Here is a 21,337-nt window from a genome sequence, read left to right on the forward strand (position 1 = left end):
TACCCGTACGTACTCACATGTATCCAACGAGTATCGAGTATGAGTACATATGAAGTACGTGTACGATATAATCTTAGAAGTATTCATGCATTGGGTTTATTATATATTATTTTTACTTTTGAGTACATATGAAGTACGTGTACGATATAATCTTAAAAGTATCCATGCATTGGGTTTATTATATATTATTTTTACTTTTGGGAGCAAAAAGTCTAGTAGATGAGAGCCAACAACAGAATAAATAGTTAGGCTTAAATATAATTGTATTTTGTATTTCTATTTTTAAGAATTCATAATTTTGGTTTTTTATTTCAAAATATAAACATTTATTCTTCATATTTTATAAAATCTACATTTTCTTTAAAATAGATATATTTAATCTTAAATTTTATATAATATATGATTTTGATCATGGGAGGCAAGCACTAACGTACGTATCAAAGCCATAACATATTGTTGGACAAAACCAGTTATTTTTATTGTTTGATATTCTTAGAAATTCTCCAAGTTCACAATACCGTTTTGAGCAACTTCATAAAACTGAGTCACTCTTTCATTAGTAATTATAAAACACATTATTTTATTTTGTTTCTTATTTTCAAGAACTTGTTCTCAAAATAATAAAACCATAACAATGCTTGAAAATAGGAAACTATAATAACATGACCTTTTTGTAATTACTAATAAAATCATATTTTCTTAAACCCAAGCATGCTTTCAAAACTGTTCTCACAGTTTTTCACCTGCTCTTTGTAGGATTGTTCTAAGTTCATTTGCTATCTGATGAAGTACAATAGATAATAGATAATAGATAAACCAGTCAATCACATACTATTTCACTGTTATTTACTTCTGAAAGTCTTAATAACCAGTTCTTTTTTACGTTGATTGAAAAAAATATTTATTATGGAAATTATAAAAAATTATAAACAATGCAGTTTTGTATATTGTAATAAAAAATTTATTCCTTTAAATTCTTTAAATAATTTCCTAAAAACACCCGCCGGTAAACATTCCTTTTAATATGTCTCTAAATTGTGGGTTTAGAAATCGCTGGGAAAAGAGATGTGACTATATTCCAAGACTTTTAATATGTCTCTAAATTGATGTAAGTAACCACTTTAGTTATCATAAAGTCACAGGATGGATTGCTTGCCATAATGAAACAACTTGATTGATTAAGTAGCGAGTTTCTAGCTAGGAGATTAACTTATTTTAAAATAAAATATTATTATTATTATTTTTTACTTTTTTTCCTTTTCTTTCTCCCATTTGATCGGCATTAAATTTTCAAATTTTGTCCTTTTTCTCATGTTATTAGGTCCAGTGATTTTTATTCGCTTTCAGGGTATGAAATTGATAAATGATGACAATGTCAACACAATGTTAATGTGTAATGATCAATTTTCTTGTGTTGGTCCGATTGAGTTATTATGCACCGTTGGAAGAACACCAGATGAAATAATAAACTTACTTGAACGCACTATGCCCCGTACTCATGACGCAATCCTGTATTACAACGGGAAATAGAACATGCCACTGCAGAACAAATTTGTTGGATGCGCGTTCACAGGAAAAAATCCTAAGAAATTTCAAATTCCTTCAACATGTACCATCGATGAACTGAAGACTTTAATAAAGCAAGTTGCACCTAAAGGGATTCCCCCTCTTGGAATTCACGAATCACAAACGGTAAGACGATTGTTTTTCTGCCAACCAGCTCGCTTTGAGTATTCAGATACGCTTATAAAATATGAAATAAATGAGCTGAGGACCAACGAAGAATTGCTGAAGGTGTTAGTACAATCTAACTACTGGAAAAAATATGGACCAATAGAAATTTTAGCTGTCTTTACTAAATATGTTGTGAAAATCGAAGACGAGGTCACTGGGACATTGTTAAACAACTGAATGCGATGTTTATTTTTTTGCTTTTTCGTTGATGTAACCTTTATCTATTTACGGCGTGTTTAATTCCCATAATAAAATTGAATGTGTTGTTTCAATGGTCCAAAAAATTAATTGTTAGAAGGGTCGGATTCCTATTTTTTTGGATTTTCTGGCTTTGTTTTTAGGTGTTATTTGACGGAATCGGGGAACGGAAATAATTTTTTTGGGATCTTTGACGTCCAAACATGAGAAATAGTGGCCCTCCATTGTCTCACGGAACTGACACACCCACGGAAAAAAAATCCCAAACATGGGTACTTGAACATGAAAAATGGTCTCTTTCCTATTTTTTTGGATTTTCTGACTTTGTTTTTAGGTGTTATTTGACGGAACCGGGGAACAGGAATAATTTTTTTGGGTTCTTTGACGTCCAAACATGAGAAATAGCGGCCCTCCATTGTCTTACGGCACTCGCACACCCACGGAAAAAAACCCCAAAAATGGGTACTTAAACATGAATTTTTTTTTAAGTGATCTTTGTAGTATCTTACATGGCGATTTCATTGTCATGTATTTTTTTTTTAATATTTTGTTTTTGGTACGAGCTTATTATTTTTTATATAAAAAAATTATATATTAATAGTGTAAATTATGATCGAATCATAATTTATTATATATGATAATTACTTTAAAAATCTTACTAACACATAATTATGAATTATGAATGATTTTAAAAATATTTATTTTTAATGTAATTCTTACGAACAAAACTCATGATTTTAGGTTCACTTTTTTTAAAAATAAATTTAAAACACTCGAAAACTTCGCTTAAGGACCACAATCGGAATCAGAATCCATACGTCAGTTAATATCATAAAATAATAAACTGTGCAAAACAAGTCAACTATATTAAACAAAAAACTGTAATAATTACAAATATTCATGTCAACTACAAGACAAAAAATAAATACAATAATCAATGCTCCGTGCGGCGTCTCTAATGAGCCCTGACACTTCCATCAGCACTGGCTCCCCCTCTGGCGATCGTCAGACAGTCCTGCATAATCTCATATAACTCTGTGCCTGCAGTGACCATCCTAAGGTTGAGCACACACTCCAACCTCTGTACAATCGCCTAATATTCGTCGTAATCATCCTGTCACAGTCATTAAAAACATTTATTATAAAATTTAAAATAAATAACAACTCATCAAACATTAAACGCGCAAAAAATCTTACCACATGTGGAGGGGGGTCAAATGCCACTGGAATCTGGGGGCTGGGCGGCTGTATGTACTCCTTAGGGTCTGCAGCTGGTGCATCTCTCGGCTGGTCACCTGCCTGGGTCGGTATCATGAATGGGTGAGATATGCGGAAAAATCACTCCATGTAATCCACAGATACCTGCCCAGACACTAGACAAAGCTCACCCGCAGGTAGTAGGTGCTCCTCAAAATGCATCCACCTGCCATCTATATCATCGTGTGACAATCGAGCACTAACAGGCGGCAGAGGGATGCTCTGGATGTAACCAAACTGTCGTACCACCCTCTCCGGTCGAGCTGTGACCACCATAGGACCCCATCTCAGCTGACCCTGGAATGATGAAATCAGCTCAAAAGCCCTAACCCCCCGATGCTCCGTGTACGGCAACCAGGACACATCTGTGACGGTCAAAGCATCACAACGTGCCCTGTAAGGTGCTCCTGTGATTCCCTTCATGTGCGCCTTCAATGTCAACCACCGGGAAGCACGTGGGGACGTCTCCTGATATGTATCATTTGTCACGCACTGGTGCACACTAGGGAAGTGCTCATAGATCCAGCACTACACAAAAAATGAGGTTAACATAACATAAAAACATGTTTAAATCATAATCGAACGTAACATATTAAAAAACACAAAATTTACCTGTAATAGTGTCAAGTACCTCGCAAGCTGTCGTGTGGTGGTCCTAGAAGCCTCATCTAACTGGTCATACATATGAACCAGCGCGGCAATTCCCCAAGCATAACCACCACTCTGAGCGAGGTCCCGAAAAGCGTATAGGTTAACCACATGCACGTATGTTGCACTCTTATTAGCAAAAAGAGTGCAACCGACTAGGTGCAGCAGATAAGCGCGAGCTGCTACAATCTACCGCCGGGCCTGACATCTCATCTCATAAATGTCTTGAACCCATCCTAGTCGTACATATGCCCCACGTGTCAGTGTTGTCTCGACTCTAGCTTCCTCGGCAGACACCTCAAGCAACTCTGTTAGCAAAAATCTCGCCTCATCCGCAGAAAGAGCATGAAAACTGTGCAACGCGCCAGTGATGGGCAAATGAAGGAGTGACGACACATCATCCAATGTGATCGTCAACTCTCCTACCGAAAGGTGGAAGGTGCTGGTCTCACCGTGCCACCTCTCCATGAATGCGGATATCAGTCCAGGATCGTCAGTAATAACTGAGCAATCGATCAGTGGACTTAATCCTGTGGCAGCAGCTAGTCCTTCAATCTCAGGCACTGGCCTCCCAATCAGTGTCACTTTTCTCCCATGTGGCACCAACTTCAAATCAGGACGTTCCTGATTTGAAGTACAAATTATACAATTATTAAAAAAAATTAATGACAAACAAATAAATCAACAATGATAAATAATTAACAAATTAAAATATCTGTCCACTCCAAACAGCATGTGCAACATGGTCCGCAAATGATGCCAGCATTGACGGGTCACTTGACCCACCAGGGAATCCCTCAGTAGCATCATCAGCATCTGACCCCTCAGCACCATCAGCACCCTGTACGTCCGCACGCATCTCAGGTGCCTCCGCAACCAGATCAGGGACATCGTCAGTCATGTCAGCAACGTCCTCAGCCATATCACGTGCATCCGCAGTCATCTGATGAACCCGTTGCCTACGGGCTGAGACAGTAGGCCTACGCCACTCGGAAACATCAGCTGCATCATGATCATCATGTCTATCTATGCCTACAAGTCTACTTATGACACGACCTAAACCTCGTGTTCTAGCCATGATCTGCAAATCATGTCGAACACGTATTTTTTTCGGTCAAAATATACACAACTTTCTTTATAAAAATAAAATAAGTTTATTTATAAACAAATAAGACTAATTTAAATCAAATTATTTTAAAACATACACAACATAATTTTAAAAAAAATTAAACAACTTCATTTATAAAAAAAACACAACTAATGTAAAAAAAATTAATTAGTAAACATCCACAACTTAATTTAAAAAACTTAATTTATAAAAAAAAAACTCAACTAAATTATTTAGTAAACATCCACAACTTAATTTTTAAAAAAAATAAACAACTTCATTTATAAAAAAAAACACAACTAATATAAAAATAATTAATTACTAAACATCCACAACTTAATTTAAAAAAAACTTCATTTATAAAAAACCACAACTAATGTACAAATAATTAATTATTAAACATCCACAACTTAATTTTAAAAAAAATAAACAACTTCATTTATAAAAAAAAATACTTCATTTATAATAAAATAAACAACTTTATTTATAATAAAATAAAAAAGTTTATTTATAGACAAAAAAACACAACTAATTTCAAAATATATAATTAGTATTTTAAAAAAATTAAGTTGTGGGAAAAAAAACATACACAACTTAATTTATATCATATATAAAAAATAATTAGTATTTAAAAAAAATTTCCAAATCACACACAACTTTATTTATAAAAATAAACTACTTCATTTATAAAAAAAATACATAACTAATTTAAAATTAAATAATTAGTAAAATACTCAACTAAAATGATATAAAAAATAAACAAAAACAATTAACAAAAATAACCAACTTAATTTATACAAATAACCAACTTTATTTATAAAAAAATACACTAACTTTTTTTTTGAAAAAAACAATATTTTTTAAAAAAACAAACTTCCGGAAGAAGTAGTTCTTCCGAAAAATTTCCAAAAGAAGGGGTCTTCCGGAAAGTGCTTCTGGAAGCACTGAAAGGTCATTCAGAAGAACCCTTCTTCCAGAAATTTCCCGGAAGAACTACTTCTTCCGGAAAGTTTTCGGAAGAGGTGTTCCGGAAACTTTACGGAAGACCAGTACTTCCGAAAGACGTTTCAGTACTTCCGGAAGAACCCTTCTTCCGGAAATCTTCCGGAATACGTTCTTCAGGAAGTTCCGGAAGAACTCCAAATGGATCTTCCGGAAGGCACCACCGTCACCAAGCTTTCCCCATTTTTTCCGGCGTCTTCTACCCTAAGGTTTCACTAACGTTCCACTAACCTAAGGTTCTACTAACCTACCCTAAATGCTACAACTATAGTGCATAACAAAACCAAAGGAAGGTTACGGCCACCTACCTCGAATGCAAATGGGTCCAAGGGCTCGCGGAGAAGGCTTGCGGAGAAGAAGACCACCACCACCGAGGCTTGTCGCGGAAGAGAGAAGAGAAGAAGTTAGAAAGCTTTCGCGGAAGAGAGAACTGAAGAAGATAGAATGCTTCCGAAAGAGGGAAAAAAAAACTTTTTAAGTTTTTAAATGAAGGGCAAAATGACCCTTTCAATAAATTGCTGGTTGCACCAGTAATATTATTGAATGCACCTAACATATCCCTTAATGTTCTTCCAACGAATCTCCCTAGATTCAAGAGTATCATACTCATACGCAAGGACGCTAAAAATATTTGCGTGTGATAAGTGCTAAGGTCCTTAAACAATAAATATAAAAAAAAAAGCTAAAAATATTTGCGTGTGATAAGTGCTAAGGTCCTTAAACAATAAATATAAAAAAAAAAACATGTAAAAGAAGATTAAATTCTACAACATGACAAAAAATATCTCACGATAGTTAAAAAATTAAAATTGATTATGATGTGAAAAAAATAATAATTTTATGTCACATAATTAAAATTAAATTTTGATTTTGATTATATCATATTAATCTCTTAGTAGTAAATATTTCATATATGATAAAAGAATTAAGATTATAAATTTTGTAAAATTGAAAGACTAAATATCTCTATTTTAAAGGAGATTATAAAATTATGGTTTTTAAAAAATATGGGAAAAATATTTTTTATTTTAAATTAAAAAGAAATAAAATTATGAATTTAAATAAATTTAAAATTACATTTAACCTAAGTATACATTATATGATAATTTGACTTCAACATTGTTTAATTAAAATGAAAATAAAAGAAAAAGACGTGGGAATACGTGAGTTTTGCCCCTCCTGAATGCCACTTTCAGCACCACTTAAACGTTGAACAAGAATCCATCCTCCTTTCCGGAGTGGAACATTGACTTTAAGATAGCTCATTCCTAGAAATTTCTAATCCCTCGTCCAAACATAGGGTTTCTAAAATTTCCAAAGTCCTCATTTTTAAATCCCTCGTCAACACAGGATTGGATAAATTTTGTTGTTTTGTAGTATTCCTATATATAAATTTAAGATAGCTTCTACTCGAATGCCAATTTCAGCACCACTTAAACTTTGAACAACAACCCCCCTGTCGTTCCCTCTCTAAACAACAAACAATTATATTTATTTCCGGCTTCAGTATGAAAATCCACAAAGCTTACCTTGTTCTTATAGGCTTGGAGTTAACATGTATTGTAATTAATTATGCAGTCTCCAAAATTAATCCCTTTCAACAATTAAGCCGTCTGCTTTTCCTCACTGCCACATTTTCCCATGTACTTGCATCCACAGCTGACATGACCAAACAGATTACCATCATAACATTTCACCTGTCAGGGATAACTGCAGTTGAAACACTCTTATGGATTCTGGTTCCTGACTTTATGTGGTACTCTATCGTCAATTTGCTTCTTTTATTGCTAGCCAAATTCATCTTCTTCGACCACGTCGCTCAGCTGGTGGTTTCCTTCTTCCAATATATCAGTCGGCTGCTGCTCCATCTTTCATCTTCAATTGTTGATTGGATGTCAAATTCGGAGGTGCAACCACAGGAAGATCGGGTGTAGCATATATCTATATGTCTTGTTTTTCTCCAAAAATATGTTATGTTGCTGTACTAGTTCCTTTTTTAAATTTCTAATGAAAGAGTGACTCAATTCTCTGAAGTTGCTCAAAACAGTATTGTGAACTTGGAAGATTTCTAAAATATCAAATAATAAAAATAACTGGTTTATTTTTGCTAATCGTAGCCTTTTGTCCAACAATATGTTATGGCTTTTATACGTTAGTGGTTGCCTCCAGCTTACTCCAACTGAGAGAGAGACTATAATTAATAGTTTACATGTTTTAAAATTAATCAACTATAATTAATTAATTACACGTGATTTTTTAGCACTGAATTGTACGCATATGCATTAGTGTGCTCGTATTCAAATAATTTGATGATTTAATTCCAATTGAACTCCTAAGAATGGACCTAGATGGAGCAACTAAACAAAGATTAATGCGAGTAGAGGACGAAGGTAAATGCTAGCGTGCCACCCCTCTGATTGGTATGCAGAGTCTACATTAGTTTGGAGAAAGGCTGCACCGTCTTACTTCAAGTTTGGAAACTGTTCCCACGGTGCGTGAGATTTTAATTGAGAGAATTTAGTCCTTACATAAGCTCAAAGATAATTTAATTTTTAATTATTAATTCTTACATAAGTCACATATTTTTTACATGAGATATTAATTCTAATAGATCCATCTTAATTAATTTCATATTTCATACAATTTATTATAAACGATCAAGTTGATTAAGTTAGTATGATAAATTAATAGAACATAAATTTGATCTAAAATCTAATAAATCAAGGTGAAATCGGTTAAATTTAAGAGATTAAATAAAAAGAATAAGAAATCAAATTTTCATTTTAACCTTTTAATATCATTTAATCCGTGGAGTGATCAGGTTGGTTAGAAGGAAAAAATAAAAAAATTACAGTACATTTATCTTTAATGACTTATATATATATATATATATATATATATATATATATATATATATATATATATATATATATATATATATATATATATATAAAATAAAAAGTAAAAGAATGAATAAATAAATTTACTATTCAATTATTTTATCACACTGAATTTATTATTCAAATTTCTTATAAAAAAGTAAAGAAGTAAATAAATTTTTTTATAAAGAAAAACCATAAAAGAAATAAAAAACATAAAAATAAAAAATAAAGCATATAAAAAACGTAAAAGGAAGAAGAAAACGTTAAAAAAATTGTAAGAGAAAATAAAATTGAAAAAGATCCGGTGGAAAAGAATTATATTGGAAGACATGGTAAAGTCTACGTGCTTTTGTAACAAGGAAAACAATGTAAAAAACAAAGAAGTTATGCAGAATTCGTTTTACTCCTTATTCTGAAACAGAAAGCGGATTCGTGAATCTAAGATTGGTCGACATATTCTGTCCACATAACATGGTGCAAATATAGTACAATTAAGAAGGAACTAATAAAAAAGCGGAATGTAGTAAATCACTCCCCTTTATTCGGAATGTAGTAAATATTGAAAAAGATTCGGTGGAAAAGAATTATGTTGGAAGACAAGGTAAAGTGTATGCGCTTTTGTAACAGCGCATAGGCGCGCGTAGAATGAAACTACAACGTGTTGAATAATGTTGGTGGGCGCGAAAGAGTAAAGACAAAGATCACATACACTAAAAAGTAAGAGAAATGAACAACAATAAGCTATAGAAAAAATAGAATTTACGGCTAAGGGGTGTACAAGTATCGTTTGGATTGGATTTGAAAAAAATCTATGATTTAACTCAATAAATAGGTTGAGTTTTTAAGGAAAAAATTTAAAATTCAATTTAAGTTAACTTATTTATAAATAATCTGAATTTAATAAATCATTGAATTAAAACATCTAAATTTATTTATTCTTTTTAAATTTAATATTTTTTATAAATTAAATTTTTTATTAAATATTATTTTTTATGTGTGATCTCTAGTAATTTTTTTTTGAATTGATTTTTAATATTTAAATAATTCTATCTCATGTGCATGTCATTATTCCAAAATCATTATGTTGTTGACAAATCAGATTTAATAAGAGTTTGGAAGCTTTCTATTTAATCAATGCTTCACCAAATCCTGTGCTTGGTCATGTTGTAACCAATATGCATATTATCATGTTGCTTGTGTGTTACAAAACACAATTTTGTCAGATTCTGCTTTTAGCTCTAGTGGGGGTGGGGGAATAGTGGGGTCCCCCTGTTGACTACAAATAGTACCAAACAATATGGGCTGTTGCTGGTGCACCCAGCAATTATGTTAAGTTACACAATTGCCCCTTATAATAAAATTAATATATTAAATTTTTTTTAATAAAAAAGCCTTTCCCCCGTTTTGTTTGAAACTTTCTTCCGCGACCAAAAGCGCTTCTTCTTCCTCCTTCGATTTCTTCTTCTTCTTCCGCGACCCAAAGCTTCTTCACCTTCGAGTTCTTCTTCTTCCGCGACCAGAGCTCCACGCGTTCAGCAACGAGTTCTTCTTCTTCTCCCCGCGTCCAGGTCTTCTTCTTCGCGCGCGTCGTCCTCCATTGCCGGCATTTGAAGCTTTTAAGCATTCGTGTTACGCCCTATAGGTTAGTGTTCTAACCTCATTTTTCTCCTTTAATCGCTTTTGATAGCCATAGGGTAGAAGACATGTTTGGTCTGGTTTGGTCTGTGCTGGTTTTCGTTGCGCGAGGTAGAAGACGAGCCTTCTTCCACGGAAGGTTCGTTTCTTCCGCGCGTGTATCGGTGCTGTTGGAGGTCGGGCAGAAGATCGTTTCTTCCGCGGACTCCAGCAGAAGATGGAAGATATGGCACTTCCGGGGATTCCGTGGAAGAACCATCTTCCGCGAGAAGGAAATGTCATGGACTAGATACCCACGGAAGAAGCTTCTTCCGCGTGTGTCAAAGACGTTCCATTTCCTTCTCGCGGAAGATGGTTCTTCCGCGGACTCATGTAACATCCCAATTTTTCGTAAATAAATTTAAAAAGCTTTTTAGTAAAAATAAATAAATAAATAAATATAGAGCAAATAATAGGCTGAGTACCCTAGGTATAAATAGTTATGTTAAGTCAGCTGCCTCCTTTTGGTCTCATTTTCGTTTTTCCCCTTCTCTTCTCAAAACTCTTTCTTTTTCTCGCAGCCCACCAAACGTGTCTCAGAAAAATGACGATCTCGAATCCGTTCACCGTTGGATCGTCGTGAAATTTGAGTATCATGTTTGCAACCCAATTCCGAACATTCTCACCGTTGGGAATTTCAAAATCATATCTGAGCTTAGAGGAAAACCCTTTGCATTGTAGCATTTTAATTTCCCGCAGAAACCCAAAACTGTCTCGGTAAAACTACGATCCCAGTTTCGTTAGCCGTTGGATTTTCATGAAATTTGGATATGTTGTTCGAAATTCAATTCTGCATGCTTCCACCGTTGGGATTTGCGCGATAATATTCGTGGATGGAGAAAAAGGAATCGCATGAAGACAATACAAGTGGAGGTTTCAATCTCTTCTCCGTCTCTCTGACGTTTGGGAATTCTATCGGAGCAGTCGGAGGAATAATTGAAAGAATTTCAGGGAACCGCTAGAGATGTTGCTATCGCTGGCTGAAGACACGTGAGTCCGCTCAGAGGTAAGGGATGAGTTATTCACAGTTGGGGATTAGTGAGAACATGTGTAGGGATCCTTAGATGATTAAATTGGGGTTTTATTTTGAGATGTTTATTAAATTGCAATTTTTCCTTTATTATTATAAATAAAATATTGATGTCCTAATGAAAATTGCTTGATAAATTGTGCTCTTGATATTTGTATATTTCGACCTATGATTTTGATATAATTGTGTAATATTATTTAAGGGGTTTTAGTTCTAATGTTGTGATAGTCTTTTATATAAATTGTTATATTGAGGATATGAAATGATGATTCAAATTGTGAGTATGTGATGAATTGTAGAAGAACATGTTGCTTTGAGATTATAATATTGTTATTGAGATTGAGTATAAGTGTAAAGTTCAACATGTGTTAATTTGTGTGATACGTGTAAACATGTGATGGTGAATTGTGATACTATGAGATGTGAAATTGTGAATGAGTTCTAGTTGTGGATAAGTGTGTAGTTAACACTTGATGTGAAATTACTTGTGTTGTAAGCTATGAATTGTACAATAACCCGACCAGCGTTATCTTGAGAAAAGCGTTGATGCGCAATGTTAAAGAGAAAATGTTGGTTTCCTATTTAAGAACTAGTGTTAAATCGTAGCGCAATTGTGTTGAACGTGTTTAAAACATGAGTGTAAGGTCGTGGGTATTGTATAATTCATGAGCAGTGTCTGCATGTAAAAAAAATTATTTTAGGGGTTGGACCTGAATCAGGAGAGAGAGGCCCTGACGGACTTTTCGGAGTGTAGGCCTTGAGGGTCACCGGGTTTGAGTGCTCCTTTAAGCCTATGCTGATCCCATAAGGTTGGAGCATTCTCGCAAAACATCGTGACCCTGACTGGTCTCCCTATGATCTTACTTAGTGAGAGTGACCTGACAAACCCATTGTGTAGTGTGTCTTGTTATGTACTCCTAAGCGTCCCAGGGTGGTTTTTCACTGACATGGTACCACATTGCATATAGGATTGAGTCTTAGCATAACTATTGCATATTATTGCTAATTGATGTGTTATTATATCTTGATCGAAGTGTGGGATTCTTTTGTAATGTGATTGATAATTGAAAAGTGAATTTTGAATGAAGAAGTGGTGAAGTTATGTGAGCTATGTTTAAGCAAGTGATATCTCATTTATATAATATGTATATTTAATTGTCTTGTTTCTCTATTAACTAGGAATGTGATAACTCACTCCCTGTGTGTTATTGTGTTTGGATCCTGTGATGATCTTGAACTTGTGTTCGGGGGAGCAGATGAATAGGTGGATGACTATGAAGAACCTCATGCTAGAGGACACGGGAACACAACGCTCTGATAGGATGTGACATTAGGATATAGGTTCTATATTAATTGTATGAAGCTTAGACGACCTTGTTGAGTCGAGAATACTTTATTATTTATTTGGACAAGTTTGAATATGATGTAGAAGAAAATGAATGTGAGCCTTTTTCCCCTTTGAAAGACTTGTCTAAAAAAAATGTTTTAAAAATACTTTTAATTAATATTTGAATTTTTTTATTTCTTATTAGTATATATGTGAGGGGTAGAGGGTGTCACAACTCCCGCGGAAGAGCCATATCTTCCATCTTCCGCTGGCATCCGCGAAAGAAAGGTTCTTCCGTGGGAGTGCTTTTCCTTCCTGCGGAAGAACTTTCTTTCGCGAGTACCTATTTTATAGAATTTTGGATTTTTTTTAAATTATTCCAGAACCATCTTTTGTTCATATTATTATTTAGTTTGTGTTATTTATATATGCATTTGTATGTCTAAATTGATATTATATTTGGTGTGATTTATATATGCATTTATATGTGTAAATTGAATTACAATTTGGTGTGATTTGAGTAGGATGATTAATGAAGCTAAGCTGTGACTTACACTGCCCATAAAAGTTTTGAGAAAACAAGATGATTGTTTCATTTATAGTGTGAGACAGATAAGAGTATCATAATTCTTGAACCTCTTACGCTTATTAACACCCTTGTAGGCATATGAGAGACTTCCAAATCTTGGATGAAACAAACCGTGTGGCATTTCCAAGTTAATTAATCTGGCAAGTTTTCCCCTTATAGGCACAACCTATTGCTTGATAGCATCTCCATCAAGCATTGACAAGCAATGCTCCTGGTCCTTCATGCCAAAATGAAAGTTATGCTTGATGCACATATACTTGCACTTTATATCAACCATAATGTCATTAAATCTAATATCATCACTTGATTTTAGTGTATTAAACGTCAGCCACTTGGACTTTGTATTTTCGTTATTAAAAACCTTATTATGTGTGTTTGGGTTGAAAATACAAATGCTAACTTTCAAAGTCTTCAACTTATAAATGTGGGATGCCACAAAGTCACAATCTTGTTTGCACCTTATGGTGTATTTATCCACCCTCGTAGTGTATTGTGGTGTCACAAACAATTTCCCCCTATGGTGAATTTCTATAGGGAATGACACGTAGGTTAATTAAACAATGTAAAAAAAAAATATATTAAACAATACCACAAGCCACACAAGCTTAGTTGGAAAATAATTTTTAATTGTGGGCACAAAACATCTATGTGCTACTTACATCATCACTTTAAAAGAGAATGACAACCATGGGCAAGACAAGACAATGTGTAACCCTTATGGTGCATGTTTGCTAACGATATTAAAACACATATATAATGAGAAATTTCCATGTCCAAAAATAAGAAATGACGCGGAAGCTACTCTTTGTAGCTTTTGTTGGATCTACCTCTATTGGTAACAAACGTGTCACTAAACACCCTAGTCTTTGATTTATCACCAAGTTTATGATCAAGTTCACAAGCTCCTCATATAATTTATCACCAAGTTCACCATGTTCACAAGCTTCACAAATTTATGACCAAGTTCACAAGCTCCTCATATAATTTATCACCAAGTTCACCAAGTTCACAAGCTTCACAAATTTATGACCAAGTTCACAAGCTCCTCATATAATTTTTTTGATTTAACTTGAACTTAGAGATGAATTAAAGGAATCTATACCACAGTAATTGATTCTAATAGCAATGTATAAAGGAAAGAAAAATAAACCTTCTGGTTTAATAACTAGAATTGTGTCTTGAGAGAATCACAATGACAGGATTTGACTTCTATTAATCAATTAAATTATATTTGGTGTGATTTATATATGCATTTGTATGTCAATTATTTGGATAAATTATGTTGAACTATATATATAATCTGTGGATTTGGATAAATTATGTGGATTAGTTAGGATTCCAAAGCTTTGTTACACAAATTATTTGAGTGTTTAATTTGACGAATAAAAGTAAATGTTCTTCATGATTTCAGATCATGGTTAGAACACGAGGTCTACGTCGTGTGGTAGGCACAGGTAGAGGCAGAGACCTTAGTCAGGATGTGGCTGAGGATGTTCCTCGGCGTCGTAGGCCCACTGCCTCAGCACGTAGGCAACGGGTTACCCAGAGAGTCGAGGATGTTCCTTAGTTGCCTGAGGATGTGCCTCATGCGTCTGATGGTAGCCCAGAGAGGACAGGAGCTACCGATGTTGCTGAGTCTGATCGAGTGGCTAGTGATGGGACAGCTACTGATGATGAAGGGTTCCCCGATGGGCCACACGATCCATTTGTTTTGATAGGATTTGTTGATCATGTGGCACACAGCATATGGAGTGGACAGGTACGTACTTATTTTATTCCAGTAATTAGAAAGTAGTTTCTTTTATTTTGAAATACACAAATTTATAAACTGTTATTCAATTTAGGAGCGACCCAATCTCAAGTTGGTCTCCCATGGTAGGAAAGTAGACAAATTTGGGAGACTGGCTGCTGAGATCGAAGGTATGATTACGACCACCGGATTGGATACATTGATCAGGTGTTCTATGATCACCACTGATCCTGGACTCATATCCGCCTTTGTTGAGAGGTGGCATAGGGAGACGAGCAGCTTCCACCTCCCAGTAGGGGAGGTGACGGTCACTCTAGACGACGTTTCGTCGCTCCTGCACATTCCAATTACTGGCGCGCTGCTTTCATTCGAGCCACTGGCTACATCTGACGCAGTGGCCCTTTTGACGGAGCTACTTGAGGTCACCCCAGACGAGGCTACAGCTGAGACACGTCAGGCAGGTGGGCCTCATGTTCGGTTGTCCTGGCTTCGGGACATGTACCAGAGTAGGTGCCGGGCCAGGCAGTGGGTTGCTGCAACTCAGACGTACCTACTTCATTTGGTTGGTTGCACTCTTTTCGCTAACAAGAGTGCAACCCATGTCCATGTTGTGCACCTGCAGGCATTCAGAGACCTGGGCCAGGCAGGAGCATTCTCTTGGGGAGCGGCCGTTTTGGTCCACTTGTACGATCAGCTTAACGAGGCGTCGCAGGCCCCTACATGGCAGATGGCTGGTTACATTTCACTACTTCAGGTGAGTATTGCTGCTTGTAATTTAAATTAAAGTAAAATTCAATCCATGTTTGATTGTTGATGTTGACTTAGCGTTTGTAGTGCTGGATTTACGAGCACTTTCCATCAGTCCACAGGTCTGTTGTTGACGATGGTTATGCTGAGGCTAGCCCATGTGCCTGTAGGTGGCTTACGGGTAAGGCCCAAATGACCGGGATTAAGGGAGCCCCTTACAGAGCACGTATTGATGCCCTAACAGTGACCGACGTCTGTTGGATGCCATATGCTGAGCATCGGGGAGTTCGGGGCTATGACTTGATCTCCTCGTACACGGGGCAAGTCAGATGGGGTCCGATCATCGTCTACCTTCGACCAGAGAGGGTGGTTCGGCAAATGGGGTACATTCAGATCGTTCCTCCGCCACCGGTTCGTGATTTGTTGACAGGTACTGATATAGACGACCGGTGGTTACACTTTTCAGATCATGTGGCGCCTACAGGAGAGCTCTGTGTAGTTCCTGGGCAGGTGGCCCCAGACTACATGGAGTGGTTTTTTCAGATTTCGCACTCCTTTGTGACGCCAACGGAGGACACTGCTGAGCCGAGACCTGTGCCTCCCCCTCCCACTCATGATGATGACTTCGTCGAGCCACCTGTCGCCGAGGTTCCAGTTGCGTCAGATCCCCCTATGCATTCTGTGGTAAGCTGTGTACTTTTTGTTAACTTAATTATTTTTTATAAATTCATACTGACTTGTTATTTTCTTTGAGACAGGTTGATTGCACAGCATGTGTCAGGATGGGAAGGATTGCTGAGCATTTGGAGCGCGTCATCAACCTCAAGATGGTGACTGCAGGGACTGACTTATATGATATCATTGATCTTTGCCTGAGGATAGCTAGAGATGACGACCTAGATGACAGTCTTAGGCCACGACAGAGACCCCGCATAGATTAGGATTTATCTTTTTTATTGTATTTGTTTATGTATTTAAATTTTAGTATTTGTTTTTGTATTTGTTAAAACACATTGACTTAGATAATGTCTCTATTTCTTTATGTATTTAAATTATCTTTTTACTTAAATTGTTAATTTTAGTATTTGTTTATGTATGTCATAAATATAAGTTAGAAATTTTTAAAAATAAGTTAGACATATTAAAAAGTAAGTTAGAAATTTCAAAAAAATAAGTTACAAATTTTAAATAAATAAGTTAGAAATTTAAAATAATAAGTTAGAAATTTTTAAAAAATAAGTTACAAATTTAAAATAATAAGTTACAAATTTTAAAAATATAATTTAGTCATTGAAACAAATAAGTTCCAAACTTTAATTGATTGAAACAAATAAGTTAGAAATTTTAATTGAATGTAATTGAATGGACAAAATAAGTTACAAATTTTAATTTTTACTTAGAATTATTGTATAATTTAATCAACAATAAGTTACAAATTTCAAAAAAATAAGTTAGAAATTTTAAAAAAAATAAGTTAGAAATTTTAAAAAAATGAGTTAGAAATTTTAAAAAAATAAGCTAGAAATTTTAAAAAATAAGCTACAAATTTTAATTAAATATATTTGATTGGAAAAAATAAGTTACAAATTTTAATTTGCACGAACGGGTCACAAACATTTATTCCTTATAAAATTTTTTGATAAAAGTTGATAAGAAAAATTTTATTCCTTTTTTATACATACTACACATTACAATCGGGTCACAAACATAACAAATTGACACACTAAGACATATTACATCGACTAGAACATCATGGACACAAATTTAATTTGCACGAATTAGCCTAACATTTAACTAGCATTCAATCACGCAAGGACGTAACCACAACGTCCTCATTTTCCATAACCACTTTACTAAAGAGAGCCAAAATTTCTATTGGCACAAATTGTTTCCAGTAATTAGACTCTACCAGCACCTTTAGCACGTCGTCGTCACATTTCAGCTCAACAATTTCAAATTCTAAAACTTTCTCAGAATACTCCAAATGACTAGGTTTTCGATAAAACAAACGCCTTACAACTTAGGATTCGTGAATCCCATGAGGAGGATTCCCTTTAGGTGCTACTTGCTTGATCAAATCCTTCAATCGATCTATGCTACATCCTTTTGGAATATCAAATTTTTTTGGATTTATTCCGATGAACGCGTAACCCACAAAGTTGTTTTGGCATGGCATGTTCCACCTTCCGTTGTAATATAGAACCGCATCATGTGTAGGGATGCTGGGGCGTTCAAGTAAGTTTAAAATTGCATATGCTGTTCTACCAACGGTACATAACAACTCAATCGATCCAATAAATGAAAATTGATAATTATACATTAACATGGTGTTCACATCCATGTCATTTTTCAATTGCATACTTTCAAAGTAAATGTTGTTACCTGTATCTTCCATTGGTCGCCGGTAATGAATTTCATCCACAACTTGATTGTTGTTTAGCTGAAGACTGTTGTGTATTCTGCTTTTGAGAGTTGAAAAATCGCATAGGTTTGGTACTCGCATGGGCACTGGACTAGAACTTTGGAAATAAACCCCACACTCGTTGTGAATGACGGTACCATTTGGAAAAATGAATGCCAACCTCGAGTTCACGATCGTCTGGAACGAAGTCTCTCCTAAGAATGCCATGGTTTATCAAAAATTAATTTGACAAACTCTGAATACCAGTTGCTGTTGAGTACCATGGACATCCCCATCTATCATTTATATAAATGGCCCAGCCAGGCACATGGCTTCCCTTTTACCAGACCCGTGACTATTTTACATTGTGAAGCGTAAAACTAAAGAAACCTCCTGTCACGTCGTTCACTGTCGGGTCACGTAAGTCATTGTCGTCTAAGAAAAAAGTTGGTTTTGGGCCATGTAAACTTGCCTAAGTACCCCTGTTCGGGGTTTTTTTTAAATTATCTGGGAAAGCCGTGAGACTCTCCAAAGGTCGCCTGTCTCATGTTTGCATGTCAAAGAATCCAAAAAAAATAACAAGAGACACCGGTTCATTCGAACAGGGCCTGCAACGGAAGGCCCAAAACTCAAAAAAGTTAGTTTCGGGCCATGTAAACTTGCCTAAGTACCCCTGTTCGAGGTTTTTTTAAAATTATCTGGGAAAGCCGTGAGACTCTCCAAAGGTGGCTTGTCTCATGTTTGCACGTCAACGAATCCAAAAAAAAATAACAGGAGACACCGGTTCATTCGAACAGGGCCTGCAACGGAAGGCCCAAAACTCAAAAAAGTTAGTTTCAGGCCATGTAAACTTGCCGAAGTATCCCTGTTCGGGGTTTTTTAAAAATTATCTGGGAAAGCCGTGAGACTCTCCAAAGGTCGCCTGTCTTATGTTTTCATGACAACGAATCCAAAAAAAATAACAGGAGACACCGGTTCATTCGAACAGGGCCTGCAACGGAAGGCCCAAAACTCAAAAACGTTAGTTTTGGGCCATGTAAACTTGCCTAAGTACCCCTGTTCGGGGTTTTTTTTAAAATTATCTAGGAAAGCCGTGAGACTCTCCAAAGGTCACCTGTCTCATGTTTTCATGTCAACGAATCCAAAAAAAAATAACAGGAGACACCGGTTCATTCGAACAGGGCCTGCAACAGAAGGCCCAAAACTCAAAAAAGTTAGTTTCGGGCCATGTAAACTTGCCTAAGTACCCTTGTTCGGGGTTTTTTTAAAATTAACTGGGAAAGCCGTGAGACTCTCCAAAAGTCGCCTGTCTCATGTTTGCACGTCAACGAATTCAAAAAAAAAATAACAGGAGACACCGGTTCATTCGAACAGGGCCTGTAACGGAAGGCCCAAAACTCAAAAAAGTTAGTTTCAGGCCAACATTTCCTTTTGAGGGACGACACGTGGCCTGCTACTCTGACCCTTATCTGGCATGTTCATCCTTCTTGGCGCGGCATTTAATTCGTCGTCAGAAATAACTGAATGACACCTCGCTTGTTTCTCTTTCGGCCGTCATCGGTCTTGTCATCGTCGAAAGAGCCCTTGCGCTTGTCGGCATAACCTTTTCTGGCGACCTCCTTGCCTTTTCCTTTGGCCTTGTTCGTCATTTGTACAGAGAATGCAATGAGACCAACGCCAATTGCATGGTCAGAGTTAGAGAAATGGAGAGATGAAGAAGTGTGTGACTGGAGTGTGTGTAACTCTGAAGAACGAGGAGTCCAAAATGAATTTTACTGTAAAAAATTTGAGGAAAAATGTGACCGACACATATCATGCGGTGCGTAGAAGAATCTACCATTGGTCAACTTGTGAGAGGAAAAAATCATTTAACTTCTTCCGTTGACTCTCGCGGAAGAAGTTCTTACGCGTAGTTCCACGGAAGAAGGTTCTTCCACAACACTTCTTCCGCGAGTGTCAACGGAAGAAGTTTGGCAAAAACGCTGAAGAGCATTTTTGCCATTTTGAAAATTTGCTGGGTGCACCAGCAATGCTGTTGGGTGCCCCTAGCAAATCCCAACAATATGTGAATGATACATGGGTTCTGATTGGGCTCGAGCAAATGTTACCCCCTACACGTGTTTACTAAAATACTACCAAACGTTATGCGTTTGCAGCTTTCCTACTTCTTTTTCTTTTATTTTCATTTTAATAAAACAATGTTGAAGTCAAATTACCATATAATATATACTTATGCTTAAATGTAATTTTAATTTTTTAATTTATTTAAATTCATAATTTTATTTATTTTTAATTTAAAATAAAAATATTTTTCCCATGTTTTTAAAAAACCATAGTTTTATAATCTCTTTTAAAATAGAGATATTTAATCTTTCAATTTTACAAAATTTATAATCTTGATTCTCTTATCATATATGAAATATTTACTACTAAGAGATTAATATGATATAAATATAATCAAAATCAAATTTTAATTTTAATTATATGACATAAAATTATCATTTTTTCACATCATAATCAACTTTAATTTTTTAACAATTGTGAGATATTTTGTCATGTTGCAGAATTTAATCTTCTTTTACATGTTTTTTATATTTATAAATAGAGTCATATTAATACTAAATTCTTATTGTTGAAGTCATATTAATAAATAGAGTCATATTAATACTAAATTTAATCTTCTGTTACACACAAGTAACCATGCTTCAACCATTTTTATTGTTGAAGGACCTTAGCACTTATCACACGCAAACATTTTTAGCTTCATTGCAGTATCATACTCTCTGAATGTTCTTGTGCTTAGTGTTGCCATGTATGGACCGCCCCTTTGTCTAGAGTCCTTACCTTGGTCTTTGGAAGGCCTGATCCACATCTTGGCAATGTTGATTAAAACAATATAAGTTCAATATAATAAATTTTAAAATAGGAATAGCTAGAAGGGTATAATGTACCAAATACGGATGTAAAAAAAGTTGTTTAGAATAATTGAA

At 35.4% G+C, this 21,337-nt stretch overlaps 2 protein-coding genes across 2 annotated transcripts; one reads left to right on the forward strand and one right to left on the reverse strand.

The window, feature by feature from the left end:
* Positions 1 to 3,270: 3,270 nt before the first annotated feature.
* LOC102659806 (protein MAINTENANCE OF MERISTEMS-like) lies at positions 3,271 to 4,780 on the reverse strand. Its single transcript, XM_006603075.1, has 4 exons — positions 4,568 to 4,780; positions 4,084 to 4,461; positions 3,802 to 3,966; positions 3,271 to 3,681 (listed from the first exon to the last, which is right to left on the reverse strand). The coding sequence occupies exons 1-4, from the start codon at positions 4,778 to 4,780 to the stop codon at positions 3,271 to 3,273; spliced, it is 1,167 nt and encodes a 388-aa protein (XP_006603138.1).
* Positions 4,781 to 14,863: 10,083 nt separating this feature from the next.
* On the forward strand, positions 14,864 to 16,887 carry LOC121174014 (protein MAIN-LIKE 1-like). Its single transcript, XM_041011961.1, has 5 exons — positions 14,864 to 14,975; positions 15,057 to 15,208; positions 15,294 to 15,953; positions 16,034 to 16,630; positions 16,705 to 16,887. The coding sequence occupies exons 1-5, from the start codon at positions 14,864 to 14,866 to the stop codon at positions 16,885 to 16,887; spliced, it is 1,704 nt and encodes a 567-aa protein (XP_040867895.1).
* The last annotated feature ends 4,450 nt before the right edge of the window (positions 16,888 to 21,337 follow it).

The sequence above is a fragment of the Glycine max genome, chromosome 18 (genome assembly GCF_000004515.6).
Source record: "Glycine max cultivar Williams 82 chromosome 18, Glycine_max_v4.0, whole genome shotgun sequence".
In the NCBI taxonomy this organism is placed as follows: Eukaryota; Viridiplantae; Streptophyta; class Magnoliopsida; order Fabales; family Fabaceae; genus Glycine; species Glycine max.